Source organism: Struthio camelus, chromosome 3, assembly GCF_040807025.1.
Source record: "Struthio camelus isolate bStrCam1 chromosome 3, bStrCam1.hap1, whole genome shotgun sequence".
Classification (NCBI taxonomy): Eukaryota; Metazoa; Chordata; class Aves; order Struthioniformes; family Struthionidae; genus Struthio; species Struthio camelus.
Window position 1 is genome coordinate 47,647,804 of NC_090944.1, and position 20,146 is coordinate 47,667,949.

At 38.1% G+C, this 20,146-nt stretch overlaps 1 protein-coding gene across 11 annotated transcripts in view; it reads right to left on the reverse strand.

Annotated features, from left to right (window-relative positions):
- Positions 1 to 20,146, reverse strand: part of CEP162 (centrosomal protein 162) — a 51,369-nt gene that overhangs the window by 21,180 nt on the left and 10,043 nt on the right. For 3 of the 11 annotated variants that reach the window (XR_011140128.1, XM_068937673.1, XM_068937674.1), the window contains exons 5-18: positions 14,561 to 14,713; positions 14,111 to 14,297; positions 13,128 to 13,180; positions 10,879 to 10,946; positions 10,247 to 10,274; positions 9,743 to 9,865; positions 8,851 to 9,042; positions 8,256 to 8,337; positions 7,069 to 7,336; positions 5,612 to 5,876; positions 3,899 to 4,041; positions 2,803 to 3,030; positions 1,855 to 1,992; positions 747 to 859 (exon numbers count right to left, since the gene is read on the reverse strand). Coding sequence is in view for 10 of the 11 variants with exons in the window: in XM_068937673.1 (XP_068793774.1) it covers positions 747 to 859; positions 1,855 to 1,992; positions 2,803 to 3,030; positions 3,899 to 4,041; positions 5,612 to 5,876; positions 7,069 to 7,336; positions 8,256 to 8,337; positions 8,851 to 9,042; positions 9,743 to 9,865; positions 10,247 to 10,274; positions 10,879 to 10,946; positions 13,128 to 13,180; positions 14,111 to 14,297; positions 14,561 to 14,713 (2,041 nt within the window). In the remaining variant the exon portion in view is untranslated. Of the gene's footprint in view, positions 1 to 746; positions 860 to 1,854; positions 1,993 to 2,802; positions 3,031 to 3,898; positions 4,042 to 5,611; positions 5,877 to 7,068; positions 7,337 to 8,255; positions 8,338 to 8,850; positions 9,043 to 9,742; positions 9,866 to 10,246; positions 10,275 to 10,878; positions 10,947 to 13,127; positions 13,181 to 14,110; positions 14,298 to 14,560; positions 14,714 to 17,348; positions 17,636 to 20,146 lie in introns of those variants that run through there. The other 8 variants (XM_068937676.1, XM_068937678.1, XM_068937679.1 and 5 more) reach the window with 6 other exon arrangements.

Here is a 20,146-nt window from a genome sequence, read left to right on the forward strand (position 1 = left end):
TACTATAAAGTCAATCCGTGCAGGCTCAAAACAAAGTAGGAAGCAACTTCACAGTTTTAAACAAACAGACAAACAAAAAAAAGCATGATCAAAATTTGTAAGGTGAAATCTGTTCACCTTACACAAGCTACCAAACTCATCTGTTGTTATGACTACTTAAGAGCAGGAACCAAAACCCACTTGGCATCAGTGAAACTCATCTGGGGCTTCTCAGAAGCAGAGATCAGTAAGTTAGGAATAAACAATTGCTAGGGTTTTTTCCTCATTAGTGGCATAGAGCACAAGTCTTTCAGGACCTAGAACTCTCTCAAGTATCTTCTCATCCTTCACTGCAGTGAACGTAGTGCTTCCTCCACTACCAGGATCTCTTGTGAGCCCTGATCTACTACATATCTTACAACAGTATCAAAACTTTTTGACATGTGAGCAGAGCTGTAATACCAGAATGAGGGCAATATATGTATTATACATTCTGATAGGATAGGAATATTTATATTTTGGCACTGGAATATTCCCCCATGGAAGAACCTAGCCTTCCCACAGGTCTGTAAGATCAGCAGGAAGACCAAGAATTAAGTGCCTGTAAACAACAGAGTCAAATCTCCAAAGAAAAAACAAAACAACAAAACCAAGAAACACTGAACAACAGTGTATCTGACAGACTGCAGTGATTCTTCATAAATAAAAATAAATAAGCATGACTGAAAACCATGGAGACTTTAGGTCAGAGGTTTAAATAATCCTACCTTAGGGCTATTAATTCAGACATTAAACATTGATTCTCCTTAAACATTTGTTCCTCATGTTTCTTGTTTTGAATTTGAAGCTCTTTCATTTGTTTGTATAACTTCTCATTTTCCTAAGATGAGACAGGCAAAGAACGTTAATAAATTATCCTTTTACCTGTTCAAAAAGCATTGTCTGTGATTTCTACTTTTACCCATTCAAACACCATTCTCTGTGATTTCTGCAGTTTGCCTTCTGAAACACTGCAGCAGTGGAAGCAAATACTAAATGTTTTATTACCACATTTCTAAAACGGGCATCTACTTTCATTGGCTTTTTCCTGAAGTATTATATAGTGACCTCTGCAATCTAGTCTGAGCGTCTGCCCACTGTGGTGCTAAGACTTAGTAACGAGAAGAAGTTGTTCTTCTAGGCCAGCTCCTCTGCAAAGCTATCTAACTATATTCTAAAAGCACGAACATGAATGGGTGCAAACTGACTGCAGCTCAGCTTGCCCATGCTCCACTCCTGTGGACAAAAAGCATCACTGATTTGGGAGCTGCGCAGCCGTACTGCAAGATATTGTGCCTCTACTACTGAGGGCTGCTGAGCACCACCCGGAAAGCTGGTTAAACTAACCAATCTTATTTTGTGGCCACAAGTATTCAAAAGGGTCATTTAACCTTGCATTGTCTATTTCTATATTTAACTGAATGAGTAATGCATTAGGCATACTGATATGGTTCCTTGCAACCAACTGCTCACACTACGTGAAATACATCTTAAAAATGGAACCATAATTATCATATTGCTAAGAAATACTACAGTTTTCTACTACATTTTGGACAAAAAGGTTTTGGTTCTTTATTGCCATAAAGTATCTTCCCTGTTGTTAAATGAAAAGTCACCTTATTTTTACAGTTTAGGACATCTATATGTAATTGCAGGAAAAATTACCCCAAACAAGGCAAGTGTTAAAATATTTCTCAAACGTGCAGTATATTTGTGCCCTTTGTACTTAAACTTCTTCCACTCCGTAAATAAGGTAACCGCTTTCAGCAGAAAAGTAGTAACCATTGATAAATTCTGTTTTTGAAACTGGCTAGAGCATGGCACAAAACAGCACACCTGTTGATAACCCTGAATAATGACCTCTTGATCTTCAATTTCTTTTTTTATTTGTGTCAATTTTTCTTCACCGATAGGAACAGTTGCTGTATCATGGATCCAACTCTTTCCTTTAGTCAGCTCTTCCAGGGTTCTTAACTTTTGGAAAGAAATATACACACAGTTAATAAGAAAGTTTTATTACCAATATGGAATTCTCTATAAGATTATACTTTAAATTCAGAGTGTGTTATAAATAACCCAATATACATTAAGGCATGAGCCAATAATAATGTTGGCTCTTTGTTCTGCTTTCATGCAAAACAGGAACACAGTATAGTAAGGCTGGGAAAAATTAACAATAAAATTATACTTTCTTTCCAATTCTCATGTATCTAGACAGGAAGGTATACTGGAATAACCCTGGGAATACAATTATGTTATATAGTTAAAATACAACATAGAAAAATGCATCAAAATAACAAACTCAGTGTATAGAGAGAGATATGTATATAGATCTATACTGAATGTGTAGAGATATAGATATAATATATTGTGTATAGATATAGATACTCTACTCTCTCTAACAAGTGGTATCCCTTAAACTGCTATTCATTTTTCACATTAAAAATGCATTAAATCTTTGCAAAAAGTCTGCTACAGAACCCTCAAAATAGCAAAACAGGAGAATCTGGGATAATATAGTTATCTCTGTAGAAAAAAGATCATGTCTTAAGGGCAATAAATGTAATAGTTGGTACACACACATATATTTACATATCTGTTGCTAGTTTATATTTTCTTCTCATTAACGACTCATTTAAAACAACTTAATTGAGTTTTCTGGACCAATGCTTCTCCAGTTTAACAGGACTAGAAGACAAGACAACAGAGCACCTTACTCTGACAGAGCACCTTACTCTGACAGAGCACCTTACTCTGACAGAGCACCTTACTCTGACAGAGCACCTTACTCTGAAGAACATAATTTTCTTGACCCAGCTGACAGCGCTCTTTTTCATGCTGTGTTTTCAATTCCATTATCTTTGTCTCCATTTCTTGCTCCTTTTGTGAAACTGTGCTGGTTAGCTGTTGAATCAAATCATGAGCCGTATTCAGCTCTTCCTCTGCAACTTGTGCTCGCCTTAGCAAATACAGTTCTCTCTCACAACTTTTGATAGGAGAAAATGGTAAGTCCTGGTAAAGAGAAATTCAGGGAAACATTACACTCAGCCAAATGTTTACTGAGGATTCCTCCCCCTCCTCCCAATCAGTTTTATTTAACTGTCTTGTCCGACTCTTGGCAACTACATAACGTGCATGGAGGGCGGGGGGAGAGACACACCAAAACCAAAACAAAAAACATCTCCCTCATCATTCTAATAGCAAAACATCTTGCATGGTTTTTCCTGTAATGAGCTACTTTCTCATTTCCTAAATATGTAAAGGGGAAAAAAACCAAAAACAAATAACAAGAAATAAACACCCCTTGGAGGCGATAGCCACTACACAGCTACCAGAGTTATTCTACTAAAGATAATGCCTACTGAAAAGCAGCAGTGATCTAGGGATTCATTAAATAAATTTTAAAACTTAAGTTTTTAAAACTTGTAAGGCAGAAGAAAAATCCATCACAGTATTGCAAATTCAGTCCTCTTGGAGGAGTCAGAAGATATTATTAACCATTCAATGCAACAGAAGCAGAATAAACAAATGTAAGTACTATTTAACATTCTTGACATAATACTTTTACTTACAAGTTTCATTTAAAAGTATGCCAATCTCTATAAGAAGATGATAATTTTTAAGAAGTTAAACAAGCATTACGATTGTAACTGCACAGAACCAATGTAATTGACTTGGCCAAGCAGCTAAAAAGCAGTATGATTATACTTGCACATTTTAAAAACAAAAATCAGTATCTGATTAAAGGAAAGTCTTTACGCAGTATTTCAGCATTTGCCAATCTTGCGATAATTAGACATTATTAAAAGATCTTGACAAAACAGGTTTGTAAACCAAGTTCTACGTACTATAACTAGGAACAACACTAATTACTACTTACATGCTGATACTGCCTGCAAGAGTCCACAACCTGCTGCGCATGTTTACTAATAACTGATTCGCCAGACATAACTTTGTTAATGCCCTCCTTCAGAGTCGGTTCATTTGTTGCAGATTTTATAATCCTAGTAGCACATAAGCCTTCTTCGTTTAGGCACAAAGTGAAATAGAAAAAAAATCATATTCAGAATGGCTTTTTATAACGTCCTTGTAAAAATATATTTGCACGACCCATCCCCATGATCCCCCCTTGAGCGTGCAACTGAAAAATATTCTACAGCCAGGATTTTGAATTAAGTATAGAAACTTGAGAGCAATGAGATGTCATGAAAAACATAGCAGCCATCAGTTACTTACTAAAAAATAAAAGAAAAACAAATAAAAAAAAAAAGATACAACCAAAACTGAAGTGAGAAGACGGAAAATAAATCCTTCATGAAACAAGATTAGTCAGCTGTCTGCTCTAAGAATGCCCAACTATCTAAGCATACACAGATACAACATATTCCAACCTATGGTGAAGATCAGACACAGCAATTTCTGAAATGGACCTTGCAGTGGAGATGGAACATCTATTTGTTTCCAGTCAAGTTGCTACTTGACGCACATAAAAAAAAAACTGAGGAAGTTCACCCCAGAGAGCAACTAACATACATGCAACTATTTATAGCTTAGTCTTCTGAAATACGGATACCAATTACAACTGCCATTTCACTTCTGCCTGGAACAACATGAGCTAAGAGTTCCTGCTTAGGAATGCCATACTCAAAAACCAACCAGGCAAATGACCGTTTTCCAAATGTAATAATACTTTTTATATTTCTTACACTATCACCTCACAAAGGTGATCCCTTAATACTGCCAGTTAGGAAATCAGTTGTTTGTTTCAATCCTATTCCCTTGCTAGCTCCAGGAGCAGTGGTGCCCCTGCAGAATGCATCCTGGGGAGATTAATTTCTGAAGGCCCCTGAAATTAGTAGAGAGAATAGTTACAGCTAGAGAGGGATGAACAAGTCCGAGTGAGGCTACTGGCTGCACTTTCTCAGGGCTTGTCCTTCGCTTCTGCCTGCGGCACTTCCTCCTGCCTATACAACCTGCTCTTCTCCAAACAGCTCCAGTACAACATGCTAAGGAACGAAGGTCTCCTAGTTTGACACCTGCCACTCTGAAGCATCTCCCTTGGAGAGGCATATCATCCTAAAGCGGTTTTCTCAACACTGCTCACAAGGCTTTTAAAAGCATTTCATGATATTGAAATGTGCTAAAACCTGGGCACCCGGAGAGAGATTTTTCCCAAGCCTCAGAGGGTTAAGTAAACACCATTCGTGAATATGCGGAACTGAATTATTAGATACAACTCTTAAGGCAACAGGTCAGTAACCAAAAATAAAAAGATTCAGTCATTCGCTTGCAATTCACTTTTCACAAGGCTACATTGGTAATTTCCTTTCTTACTGTTACAACAACAGACATGAACATAAAGCATTTTTTAATGCTTTCTTTATATTCTAGGAAAACAGAAAAGGAAGAAGAGGCTGAGAAGAGGAATTACAGCATCATATAGAAGCGTTAGCAATCTTTGCTTTTACTAGCATGAAAAATGTAATGTGTAGAAACTTATTCCTGAACAACAGCTTTTCCTATTGTTCCGGTCCTACTGGTGAACGGTAGGAAAGTCTCTCATGCGGTGGCTAGACTGCAAATCTTGCTTTACCTGCTGGACTTTTGGCTTTCACATCGATCTTTTTGAAAGTTTCTCTCAGTGTTTTCTTTTCACTAGCTGGAAAAGACTGTTTGGAAAGTGAACTGGACTTCCCATATCCAGAACTCCTAACCAATCCATGAGGACCATGTGAAGATTTCTTTTTATGCAAAGGTGCTGTACTTGGGATATTCTTGTACAACATTTGTTTAGTTGTCACTGATTCTAGTCTTTCATTCTTCAAGGAATGAGACTGAAGTGCCTGCAACAAAGCATACTTTTTAAAAAACAAATTTAGTTTTTGGTGTGGTCTGAATGTAACTTTCACTAACAAAACAGAATATAGAACCAGTTACTAGGATTACACAACAGTAAGACTCCGGAGCAGCAGAAAAAGCACGAGGACAAAATTCATTTTTAATCAAACGAACAGTAAGTTATTTTGCAGAACTTTTTACCCTTTCCTACTTCAGGAGTAGGCATAACACAAACCAATACAAAATACTTGTTCAAACGTTCCGGGAAGTGGCAATCTACTACAGGATCATTAGCTGTCAGGTTATGTGACTAATCACAGTGAATACAGAGACACAGCAAGGATCAGAGGAACAGTGAGAGGCAGAGGACACCTCTTAACCTGGATCAGTGAAAACAGTGCACACAGCTCTTAAGACCATCAAAGGAGAAGGCTTAGCCTGCTGTCCCTGGTGACAAAGCCACTGCGATGAGTCAGCCAAATAAGCGTTCTCCCTGCAACGCTTTGCAAACTGAAGGGGTGATCGCCTAAAGCTGCGTGGGGCTTACGAAATTCAGGGGGAAGAGAATTTGGGGACTGTGCAAGCCTGCTTATGGGATGCTTCGAGGGGACTGTGAGAATGTGCAAAACTTATGGGACAGTTAGGGAAAGGGAGGGACTAAAAGGTTGATCAGGGAGAAACAACTGTGGGGAAACTAAAGGAAAAAGGGGATAAAAGAAGCTGTTCACATGTAAAGAGGCTGCTGGTCAGTACGCTTACCTGGCTGAGGCCTACCCTTGATCACTGCAGTCTATCCTGTATTCCTACTGAACTCCACTGCCAGCTATCCTCTATGGGTGTGTACTCTCCATTCTGAGCCTCTGTATGTTCACACGAGCCCCCTATACTCTGTTTGGGGCCTGTGCGTGTTCACAGAAGCTCCCCTCCTCGCATGGGAATACATACTCAGCCTTGCTACCTTAGCCTGAGTCGAGGAGACAGAGCAGCATCAGCCTCGGCTGTACTGGGCTGGGGCAGGATGAATCCCTTTGGTCCCAAATTCCACTGGATTTGGCTACCTCTAACAGCAGCAAAGGTAACTTGAGGGTTTTTAAGAAAAATACAGTTTCTCAACTCCTGAGCCTAGGAGTGTAATCCGCAAACGATAGGTGCTCTGAAAAACGTATTTTAAATATGTTTCCATACAATAAAAATCTGTTTGACGCTATTTACCTGATTGTTTTTGTTGTCCTGTTGTGAAAGCAGAGAGTCCTGTGCTCTCTTTTCTCTCAGTGAGCCAGGCTGTATTTCATCGGTCTCAACTTCTTTCTCAGTCACCCTCTGAAGGCCATCTTCATTCACAGCCGTCTGAGGATAGAGGCTCTCTTCTCTGTTAAATTTTTCAGACAAGCTTGTCTCCCAAATTGTGTTCTGCTGACGCCCTCTAAATGGCAAATGGTTGACCAGCTCACCTGCTGGGCTGCCTGTCGGTTTTACAGGACTACAAAAGAAAGGAATCAAGTCATGCATAACAAGACTTCTGCCCTTTGCATTTCTATTGCTCTAGAAAAAAGGGCAATTTTCCCTTTAGGTATGATCTGTAATTCAAAGACTGTTTGAATTTGAAAGAGGCACTAGCTATTTTTAAGAACAATCTTCTGTCTAATTCAGTTAAAAAGGAAAAAAGACCAGGCTAAAGACTCACTCACACAATGTGGAATGAGAATCATTTCCCAGCAGTGACTGCTTTTGTGGGTATTGAACTGGGTTACAAGGTGAACACCTGCAAGCAGACAACTAATGCTAGTACAACAATGAATGGTAACTTCTGCTGGGTGGAACTGCATGTTAAACTCCCAAAACTCATTTGCGAAGCATAACCTGTATCTGACAGTTCCAGGGCCTGCGCTCTAGACGTAAGAGCTGGAGCACAACAGAAAGCGGTACGGAGCACAGGTTAGCAGAGAGTCACAGGGAGCAGAGGAAGCGAAAGCGATCACTTCTCAGACTGTGGGAGTTGGAGAGCTAGGCGAGGATGTGGCCTGAATTCCCAATACGGGGAATATCTGATTCTGTTCATGAGCCCCTGATATCAGCTGCAGGCTGGGAATGCAGAGATCCTAGCTGCAGTAGGACCGTAGAGAGGACACTCTTCCAAATGATTTGACAGACAGGACATTGCTGCCACCGTTGCTGCTTATCACAAAGTTGTTTGAGAAAGTCTGATCTAAACGAATTATACTGTATATTCATTTTACAAGTCACCACAAGCACCATAACATGTCAGTGTAAAATATAACAAAATTTCAGAATTTAATTAGGCAAAAAGACAGATGAGTGATTTAGTAAGCTGTTGTTCACAAATAGTTAATGGACTTCAGTTATTACAATCCTTAAAACATATATTCTGAAATAAATACCTTTCAGGCTCCATTTCAAAACCTCTGGCATTACATGAATCTCCTTTAATCGGTTTCATGAATTCTTCTACAGTAGGTAAATCTAATAAGGGCAAAATAATAGAATAAATTAAACATCTTATAAAATGCATTTGTAAAAGGCTAATAAAGATATTTAATAAACAGAATATTAAAGATATCAGTCCTTCACTCATTTTACATCCTTGTACCATACGTATCTTCCTTCTAACCATTCTGAGACTGTCATTACTGAAACACGCACTCATTTTACATGCTTGCAGAATATATACCATTTTTTCAATTTTCATCTAATACAGAGAATGGAATCAATGTATTGAATATGAATGATTTGCTTGGTTTAGTTTCAACATTTTCTGTTTGATACCCATTCCATCATCACACCCCCACCCCCCCCCCCCAGTTTGTAAAAGCTATATTTTTTACGTGAGAAAGCCAGATCTGAGCACGTTCCTGCTTCTCCTCTGCGGTTCCTTAGCAATGTAATCAGAAGTACTGGAGCTCTTTTTAACCTAGATAGAAGACTATGAGAAAATAGCTGGGAAATCACAGCTTTGTCTTCCTTCAAGACATTTACCTGATTCAGTAGTTGACATATTTTTTGAATAGATGTCATTATTCTGTGAAACACTTTGCACTAAACATTCTGAGACTGCCGTTGCAGAAGCATGCACTTTTGGCTCATCAGTGTCTCCCAAAGACTGATCGATGTGATGATATGCCTGGTGTAGTGCTTCAATGTCGCTGGTAGTTTGTCCATAGGAAGAGCCTGCAAAAAATGCAGGCTCATAAGAGATACTATAGAATTTTCTGTTTTGGGAAGCAGCAACTCATTGGAGTCCATATTTCAGTTACTAGCTTTGTCTATTATCAGGTGAGAATAACATTTTCAATGCTGAGAAAAAAAATAACAATAACAACAAAGATCTAATTTCTACCATAAATTATGGCAGTTGTCTTGTTAATCCATACATGCTACAGTACCTGAGACTGTCTCATCTACAGCTTGCACGCATTTGTTTACAAATACATCCTCATTACTAAAACTAACAGCATATGAGACCATTATTTTAATAGATGCCATCAGAGTCACACTCTGGATGTAAATGGGGTACCTTCTCAAATTGATCTTAATACACTAGTTCATTTTACAATAGTGTTCAATGCTGTCAAAGCAGAGTTTTGGCCATGGTCAAGAAGAGAGGGAAACCGCATTCAAGTCATGTACAGATTGCAGTGTCAAAAGAAACACTTATGGCAACTAAGGGTGAAAGGGTATCTTTCTGGCAGCCTACAGAAATACTGATTTTCCCTGAAATATTTCCTCCTCAAGATTTTTCAGTGAACACAGAGTGTTTAATTTTTACTAACAATCTAAAAATAAATGACCTTATTTCACATTGCTAATACTCCAGAGCCATCTGTGGCTAAAGTATTTTTTTTTTTTTTTTTTAAAAAAGCAACCTTACCTGTTTCATTCATTTCAATTCCCGTAATTTCTTGAGGCAGGTAACGCTCACCTAGAGCTACATCTGATGTTTCAGTAGCCTTCTGAATTTCTGTAGTTGAATCTTGTGAATCAAGTAATACAACTAAAAGCAAGAAGATTAAGGTTAAAGTTCTCTCATTTATACTTTGTCTACAGTGGAAGCAGGAGCATATCAACGCTCATCTTGATGCTCTAATCCCGGAAGAGTGTTATACAGATTATTCTGATGCCATTAATGGCAGGAACTCTGACTGCAGGCATCAAATCTGAATACTGACTAGATGTAATAAAACAAAAAACTACATTGATGATTACCACGAAGTGCTGACATGCAGATTTATTTTTAACCACTTCAGGCAACGGACTTTCAGTAGAACACAATAAAATTAGAAGGGGAAAAAAAAAATAATCGAAGTAATAAAATCAGATAAAAGTTTCAACAAGGTAGTTAGTATTCTCCTAATGATTAAAGTTTGTATTTTACCTTTAGCCAGCATGCCAGTGTTTGGTTCCTAAAGAAGAAAAAAGTAGTATTACTTTTTGAATTTCCAGAAAAAAATATTTCCTCAACAAAGTTTAAAAGTTGGTCCAAAAACTAAGAACTAATGCAGCTTTTAGCGCTCCAAGAATCCGCATGTCTCTAAAACTCTGCTTGGGATGCCAGCAGGTCCTCAACATCCTGTACTCTGACATCCCTCTCTCGATGTCTCCAGTCACTGAGGGGCATCCACTGCAAAAGACCAGACTAAGCTAGTCTGTAGTAATATCCCCAAAGCTCTCACAGTGTAAATATCAGGTCCTCTGTCCCAACTCTTTCTCCCTACAGATCCGCTTCTATTAGGCTGTACCACTTGCTGGTATAGATACCACCTCACTAGCTCCAAAGCAAGAGATTAATCACTCCCATCCTGAGGCTCCAGTCAGAGCTCCTTGTTTCTGTGATACTGCCTCCAGTTCTTAATGCAAAGGATGAGTAAGCTGGCAGCCCTGTGAAGAACTTGATTCTTTCAGTATCAGATCACTGGGAAGTATATGCTCTTAACAGAACAATACAGTCCCAGGAAAGTTATACCTAATTAAGTTTAAATCAACTTATGATTTCATGTTCTGATTTACCTGACTTCCTTCAGTTTTAAAGGCAGGATTAACATCTGTCTCCTCTTCAAAATCTTCACTGTAGCTGCCTGAAGGGTAAAATAAAGCATCAAATAGAGTGAATACTTAAAGATGATAAAGCAATAAAAGGGAAAGCTATTTCCTCTTGTTCTCCAGTCCCTCCACTAAAAACAGCTACTGCTGCTACTACTCCTTTCGTAAAGGCAACAGAAAGGTTTTGAGGTTGTGCGAGGTACGAAAACCACAGTAAAAGTCACACACGCCATCTCCAAATTCAAATAAAATTTGTCTTATGGTCTGATATATCATACCTCCAAGCCCTCATGACCTCCTTGCATTGACCCATTTTGTTCAGTCACTCTCACTTTGGGGAGAAATGATGCAATTTCCCCCCAATGCGGGTACTCTGTATGCCTGTCTTGACCCATCCAGCAGTTTTTAGGCTCTGAATCTGCAGCTTTGCTCCCTCTGACTAGCTTCAGTGGCCAAACAGCCACTCTCAAGAGTTAGTATTATTTAAAACCCAAACATACCAGAAAAGGAATGTTGCAAATAAGCCAAATGCTTTTCCTACAGTTACCTAAATCCTTGACCTCTCCCCCACTCAGCTCCCATGTTCTCTGGCTTCCATGTCTGTAACCCTTAAACCTGGAAGCATTGCCCAACACTAGCTTATAGCACCTTGGTGTCAAAATACAGGAGGAAAACAATTGACACATTGTCTTTCTAATGCACGTGTAAACGCTATATTACAAAGAGCCACTGTTTCAGCATTCTCTTAGGTTTTGGACTGTGAGAAGTTTGATCAGGGTGTTCACATAAGAAAAAAAACCTCAGCATGTAAAATAGCTTTCTTGCACTGACTTAGACATCCATGGTGCTTATACCACTCCTGAGCATGTATTTTTACTAATTTCACTTATAATTCATGAAATAGCAGTTTAGCAAGGCAAAAAAAAACCCAGACCCCACTAACTACACAAAGTTAGTAATTTCAGGTACTTACTAGAAATGAAAATGTTTTCCTAAAAATCAGAAGTGTCAGTTTCACAACACTGACTACAACAATCTCATTGCAACTGTTTTGTTTAGAAGAAAGTTACAAAATTGCTGTGGTATTTCTGCTGCAACTATCAGGATCACTAGTCATCTACACAGTAATCAGATTTCATGGAGAAAAGATTTCCTGCGATTAAAGTTTAGAAATATAATCTTTTAATGTTTGGGAAACTCAAGACTGACAATAAGATCTCTCAAAAATTCAGCTTAATTTATAATTTTGAAAAGACAATTTGTTTCTTAAAATTACGAGAATAAACTCTTTACCGTATATTAAGAGGGAAGAGTGGAATAAGGAGAGAGGACAAATGAAAGACAGAAGGGCGATGAGATAAGTGCAGCATGTGAACAGTACAGAGGAAAAAAAGGACGAGGAAAACTGGGAAAAGAAGATCAGGTAGAGTAATACTGCAGAATACAGAAATTAAACCTAGGCATGAAAACAGGGGGAAAAAAAATAAGAAAGATGATAGAGTTAAAATACTAGGAAAAAACCCAAACATTAAGAGGTATTTCAACAACATGGTAATTTTTCTTCAGTTTTTGTTGGACAGCTTTTTTTTTTTTTTTTTTTTTACTGTTTGTCTTTCATACGTTAGTCAATAGATTAAAAAGATATTCCACACACAAAAAAAACCCAAACCCACCCAAACACAACCCTCTCTCTTCACACCAGCTGCACAGTCATAATACAAAAGCAGACAAAAATATATAAGAGCTGCAGACAAATGCAAGTCATTACTGTGAAAATTACATTAGCATTCAGATACAGTGTCACCACAATGGTCAAGGTGATATGGAAACAGAAGTCAACTGGTTTAGATATTACTCGGAATAGAAAACTTCAGAAAAATCAGAAGTTCAGCGAGGATATGCTACTGTTCTGTCAATCTGAAACCTAGGAAGAGTAAAGTTTCCGGACTAGTTCCAAAGGCAACACAGAGTAGAGATTAACCTATGAGATTGCGGTGTGATTTCCCCTTTCCAGGCCTTTAAATTGCACCCCACCATGGTGTATCCTCTGCTGCCCTGCTATGAAATTTTCTGAAGACTCTGCACTTTGACTGGAGCACTATGCCTCAGCTTTCATTTTTGTTATTCAGTTTAATGAAGTTCTCCCAAGTCTTAGCATACACATGGTAAAAATATGCAAGAAATTTCAAGTGTGTGATTTAAAAAGATAGCATTACCAGATTTTTCTTCATGTGCGGATTCCTCTTCTCCTTTTTCAGTTGTTTCATTTCTGAGAGAAATAAAATTAAAATATTACTGTCCCTTCCTAGACAGCAAAAAAATATTTTTTAGCCCATAAAACATTGATTTTTTTTAAAATTAGCAATAAAATTAAAAAATTGAGTTTTTCCATCATATCAAAACGTAGGAAAAAAAAAAGGCACATAACATCAGTAGTGATTAAAAGAAGTACTGATGTTTTTATAACTATCCATAGTTAAAATTGTCAAAGCAACTCCTAAAGCCTTCTCCTCTCTGCGTTCTCCCTTACATCTCAAAGGAAGCTTCATCACACGTTCACTTCTGACCCCGTTGTTCTGTTTCCAAAAATCTCTCCTTTATCTCTCCTTTTCCACTAAAGCTAAAGTTTTCGTCCTCAGTTAAAACACTCCAGAACTCTGACCCTCCAAATACTCTCATGTTGGAATTTTCCTTTACACTTTTAATCTTTTCTAGTGACGGCAGCCTGAACCGTCCATTTGTCCATTATTCTTACAGATTCTTGTCTGAACTTATTTACTGATTACAGATGGATTGCCCTAGTCTGTGAAGACTATTTTATATTGTTCTTCCAGATTCCTTCGTTACATCATGCCTTCAGGGGTACAGAATTCCTCCTGATCTACTACCCAGTTATTACCGGTAGATAATTATAAGGTGTAATTAAAAAGAGTTAAGAATAAATGTCACATTAACTTGAAATTATCGAGTTGTGCACAAAGCTACGTAGGCATGTTCATTCAAAGAGTCGTGCTCTCACCTTACTCCTGTCTCTTATTTATTAAGCTCGCTTCTGTCCTGTGTTACAGGAAAAGTGGCTTTACCGACTGCAATCATACCGGATCTTGTCCCATAAAAGTCTCAGTGACCATGGCATTCAAATCTCCAAATCACACATGCCCATGAATAAGAGCCTGTTACTTTTCTTCACTCTAATTACCGTACAAATGGTGCTAGTATTACAGAATCATTGGAATCCAGCTCTTTATTTAATCTTGAATAATCAATAGTAGACGATGCTTCTTGTTCAAGTTTGGCAAAGAATATTTCTTTTTCTTCTTGCTCTTCCAAGGTATCCAATCCAGCTCCCACCATACTTTGATTAGGCCCAGAAGCTACAAGTGAATCTAGATTTCAAAACACAAAACAAACTAATCATGACTGTATAGTACATCTACAGGGAACAGTCAAAATAATTAACTACCGCTAGATACAGCTCATAAAATATTAGGAGTATCAAATATCACCAGGAAGCATCAGGAGCCATCAGTTCACTAGATGCAACGGATAGAAGTGAAGAATCCCGGCTTCCAACACGTTAATGAAAATGGTTTGTAATAACTTGCCTAGGTCTAGCTAACCTCATGAAATGGTTGCTCTCCGTTCTCACCGTTTGTCTCCAGGCTGTCTCGACTTAAGGAGACAGAAACCCCAGTACTTTTCTGAAAGGGTACGTTTTCTGCGTGCGTATTCTCATCAACGTCGCCCACAGGCTGTGAAGTCTTCTGTAGCTTGACAAAGCTCCCGTTGCTTCCAAGCATTCCTAGAAAAACAGCTGCGATATTGCTGACTGTACATCTTTGCAGGTGCAAAACGAGATTAAGGCTAGGGGTTCTGGAACATGACTAAAAGACTGAAGTGTCATATAAATAGTTTTTAGATGACAGTCTCACAAATCACATTCACCTAACTTTTGTTTCTCCTATGAGACATGTATCCCCTGCTTAATTATAGTCTTTTTAATTACTGTTACATACGTTTTATTTTTAACCTCCGTATTTGCACAGAAGCCTGAAGTTTAGCATGGGGAAAACATAACATTTGGGAAAACTGACTTGAAGACAATCACACAGAGAAACCCTGTATATAAATCAATATTTCTTGTTTGAATGCAAATTAAATACTTCAAGGAAGTATTTAAAAAACGTAACCAAAATTACAAACATGTAACTTCAGCTTTTCCAAATTACAACGTGCAGTTGCTTCTATTAAGATGATTTCCTTGTTGCAAGACTATTATTACCTTAGTAAATAACTTTGTGTAAGGATTCTACTCTCAGTCAGAACACTGCATTAAAGACTTCCTTTAGGAAAAACTAAAAACTAAGTACTGCAGTAAATTACCAGTTAAATAAACAGTACCAAGTCCCTTTTGCTTGTCCCTAGAACACACACTTTTAGGCTTAGATTCTTTAGAGGGGCTCTTAGGAGAATGGCTGGAAGAAAAGCTGTTCGTGCATTTTATCCAACGACTAATAAAATGATTTAACAGTTCTCACAGGAGGGAGCAGAAACCATGTTTGTCTTCTCCAAGATGAATCTCCTGTCAGTAAAATGCACTCAGACTTGCTCTCGCTCTCTGCCAAACGATGTTTACATCGAAGCTGCGTCCTTGTGCAAAATGTATCAGGAGGGGTGCAGATACTAACAAAAACGCATTTCTTGGTGGCAAGCGATTGCAGGAGATGCACACATCAGGAATCCTTCACGTGAAGGAAACTAAACGAGTCTTCCACATGCTGGTCAAGCACTTTACCTCAAAGCTGTTACATACATGGAGCACAACTACTTTCTCTTCTATCGTTAAGTACAAGTCCAACTCGGTTCCTTTAAACAAATGCTTTTTTTGCCTTTATCTTAATAACGGAGGGCCCTCTCCTTGCTGTACTAAAAAGTGAGGGCAAGGTTAAAAGTCGCAACACATTTTCTCCTCATTTTTCCCTAACGGCCACTGCTTAGCACGTGCATTCCGATTTTAAGAGCCTACTTGCTAAGCAGCAGAATAGTTTGTTTCTTGCCTTGCAATGCCAAAGTCCCTTACACATCGTATCGGCAGCCTAGGTGCATACCATTTTACACCTTGTAAGTGACTTGCACGTTGCTGTATCCAACGTTAGCTTCTTTCCCCCTGTACAGAGCTCTGACTCTCCTATTACGTTAAAAGTTAAAGTCAAAGACTTAGGTTCAAGCTTTGCATCTATACAAAGCTAATTCCTAAATAAAAAACACTTTGCTATTATAGTTTTCAGTGTAAAACAGAAACTCAAAGTGCTGTAAGAAGTGAAAAAGCAGAAATAATTCTTTTCTCTTCATTTCCAGCAGAAGTTATAAAGACAGCAAACAGGAGTCTGTTCTCAGCTGGATCAAAAGTTTATTTTAGAACTTCCAATCAGCCAGAATCCCACTGAACCTATTTTTAAATAGGAATATATTAGCAGAGTCTAAGACTAGCTGGCACTGCCCTTCTACATAAGATTTACAAGAAAGCAGATGGGAATACAACACAGTATGAAAGCCAGCTAGAAATTCTGATAGAATAATTTTTTTTTTGGAGGGAGGAAGCAGAGAGAAGGAAGGAGGGCATTTTCGTGAGTTATTTTATTTAAATCATCTCAGTGAGCTTTCTGACACTGAATTTCATTGATCTTTGAAGGTTCCATGGGATTTACATGCTATCTAATATTTTTAAGTAATTTTTTCCAGTTCAGATCAGACCAGAGCTTTTTAGAAAAGCATCTCCCACAACAATCTGAAAACAAAAAGTCGTTCTTCACCCAGCTCAACCCAGCCACTCCTAATTCCCATATACGCTCTTCTACGCGCACATTACAAAGGATACTACTGTTGCTAATGAAGGCAGGAACGATTTTAACCAGCCTTGCTCAATGTGTACTCTGAGAAATCCATCTAACTTGGAAAAAATATCGACTCGGATGGACTGTAGAATCTATATTTTCACTGTGTTTTTTGGCTATTAGAACTGTCCTACTGACTTCTGAGGGACTTGCTAGAGTGGTTTATTTTACTGGGATATTTGTTACTTATTACGAAAAGAAGTTCTTGAAGGAGCAGCTTCCAAAGATTTCACTGCCCATATCTTCACATTGTCAATTACTGTAATATTTTGCAAGGCTCAGCATATATTGTATTCTTCCTTAAAGTCCTGCTCCTTGAAATCAATTAAAATAAGAGCCTGAGTTTCACTCAGAAAGATCTTTCCAACCATCACAGTTTGCAGATAAAAGTTCAAGAATATGAATACAAAAGAACCCAAACATTCAGTTATGACAACAAATACCTGTTTAAAAGGTAGCTTTTTCCCCTTAACTTGGCCAGGGTTTTCAGAATTTAGCAATTTGAATTTTGTCGTATTAAAAAAGGTACAGTAAGTTTGTTACCCTCAGAATTGTCTGGACTGTCAGAAGTGAGGTTTCCTTCTTCGTTTAAATACGCATCTTTCTTGTCCATATGAAATTTCTCCAACATTTTGAATTTGGACAAAGCCTTGCTGCGAGACGCACTGGAAGAAGGTTTAGGGGGAACTACTTTTAAGTGTATACAAAACATTTAGGAGTATTTGTATACAATGGACAGGGAATAAGGAGAAAAATAAGATGTGAGAATTCAGATGACCACTTCTGAATAAGCAATACAATCCAGTTTCTTGTAAATTGAATTATCTACAACTTTGTAGCTATATCCAAGACTTTAAAAGTCATTCTCAGAAGTGATAAGTTTTTTTAAAAAAGATAAATGACTTCTTACTCCATAAATACCTTGTGTTTAAATACGTTATTCTGGGAGTTCAATGTATTATCTGAAGACAAAGAAAACTAATACTGATACAACTACTGCAACAATAAAAAATTCTGTACTAAAAGTGTTCAAAGAAAGCATCTAGGTCGGTTCAAATAAAAGCAGAAAAATTTAGGTAGATAAAATGTGAATTACTACCGTCTCTATCACTGTCATTTACAAGAACTGCATATCACTTGCTTAAACTCTTGTTAGGGCTTCCTTAATTGCCACTGAAATCAAACACCTTCCATTCACATTAGTGGAATTTAATTCCAGATAATAGTACCTCTGCCGAAAACTGCTTCCTCCTGGGCCCTAGATGGTATTCACAGTACACGCTTTACCTGCGTTACGCTAGCCAGCTGCACGGCATGAGGCTTTTCACTGTCCAACCTTCAAAGTCGGGAGGGCAGGAGGCCTCCAAATTGGCCAATTCAGAGCAAGGTCTTAGTTACAGGCCTTCTGAATCTGCCTTGACATGGGAGAGAGCAAAGGGTGCCCAGGGAATCTAGCCCACTACTGCTGCTACCTAGAAACAGGACGATGGGAAGACGTGACCAGAAGCTAACACAGCTCAGAAATACGCAAGATGACTGAGGAAGCTGATGAGCTAGATGCGAGCTGAAAGAGAGAAAGAGAAGAGGTATGAAACTCTTCCTGATCGAATGCATGTGTCCTTTATTCCCTTGACCAATGTCCAAGTCCAGTGAGGTATCGCTCACGTGGCAGTTTTTTATTCTGCCACATTTACTGGCAAACTAAAAAGGTTGACAGCTTGCCTTTCATGAAAAATAATGCAAACAGTAGATTACCATTTAAAAACGACAATTTAAAACGTAATTGCCAAATTCTTCCTATTGCTCATATTCCAAACGTTAAGCCTAGTTTGAGAAATAAACACTAACACTGAATCTAGCTCTCAGACCGAGATGCTTTACAATTCTTCTATGGGAATGAGGCTTCTGAAAACAGGACAGCACGTACTCTCTAGAAAGCTAACATAAGGGAAACGTTCTATAGGCTAAGGAGCCATCAACGTTACTCTAAAGACCAAGTGCCAAATATTTCTTTGTCATGGTTCTCCAAAATATTATTGGATCTGCTTGACTTTCAAACCAAAGTCACATTCAACCTAGTACCTGCTACGTTAATCACTGATGTCACTTACACAAAAAATATTTCATAGAGCAAAAGTTATAACTCTTATTCTCTTCGGATAGCATTAAAAATGACTTCATATACAATGCTGAATCTAAAGATACATTAACTAAAAATCACCCTGCAAATTAGATAAAACAACTTAATTTGTCACCATTACATCTACCTCAGTGTTCCCATTCCAGGGGCAGCATGCACACAGCAGCCTACTGCTCAGCAGAGGGAACAGAAGCGCATCAACAGCAAATACACAGAACACTTGTCTAACTGGAGGCGTTGCGCTTATACACATAGAACAGAAAACACTAATACTTCTTCCGTTGGAAATACAGAAAACTTAAGAGATTTTCTGTATATTACTTTACTAATGATATTGAACTTTTAGATTTTCACAATTTCCCCCCCCCCCCCGCTACCGGCTGACGCTTAACACAGTCTATCCTCCTGCATCACTGTAGGCAACGACGACAGAACAAAAGTTTACAAGACTTGCTCAGGAAGAGCAAATGGAAATGACAAAAGAAGTAACTGGCAGCTTGCTTTTATAAGAACATTAGGGTCAAATGGACTACGTAAAAAGGATTTTCTAAAGGAAACAGAGCTAACACATATTTAATCAAATACCAGACTGGAAATCTGAATGGGGAATCTTTTGTTCATTATTTCCAACTGTTTCAGCATGGCTTTCCATCATTTTCTTCTTTTTTCCCAGTTTAACAAATCTGGTCTGAAAATCTTGAAGAGTAAGACAAACAGCAAGAGTAGATAAGCAAGCAAGACAGAACAGGAATTCTTATTATCCAATTTCTTTTGATCATTCAAATGAAAAAAGCAAGTAGAAAGGATATTAGAGGTCAGTCTTTAACCTATCAAATATGGAAGGCACTATCTTGAATCGTAATTTACACACCTAATTTAAACCTGAAGAAACAAGAGCTCAAACATGCCTAGAATGACAAGTTTAGTTATTTTAAACTGTGCTTTACCCTTCTCAGCCAAACAAACGGAAACGGCCTACGCTGTTTACCGACAATCTGTAAAACCAAGTGAAAAGTGACTTCATTTATAAATCTCAACTTCTGCAATGAGATGCTTTGGAAGTAAGAATCAGATAACAAGCGCGTAGTATATATTTAGTCTTCCACTCATCTCTCATGTCATTGAAGAAAGCATGATACCTACTGAAGTAGGTCAAAACGAGAACTTCAGACGGGAAACAACTTACCAGCGTAGTGCATTC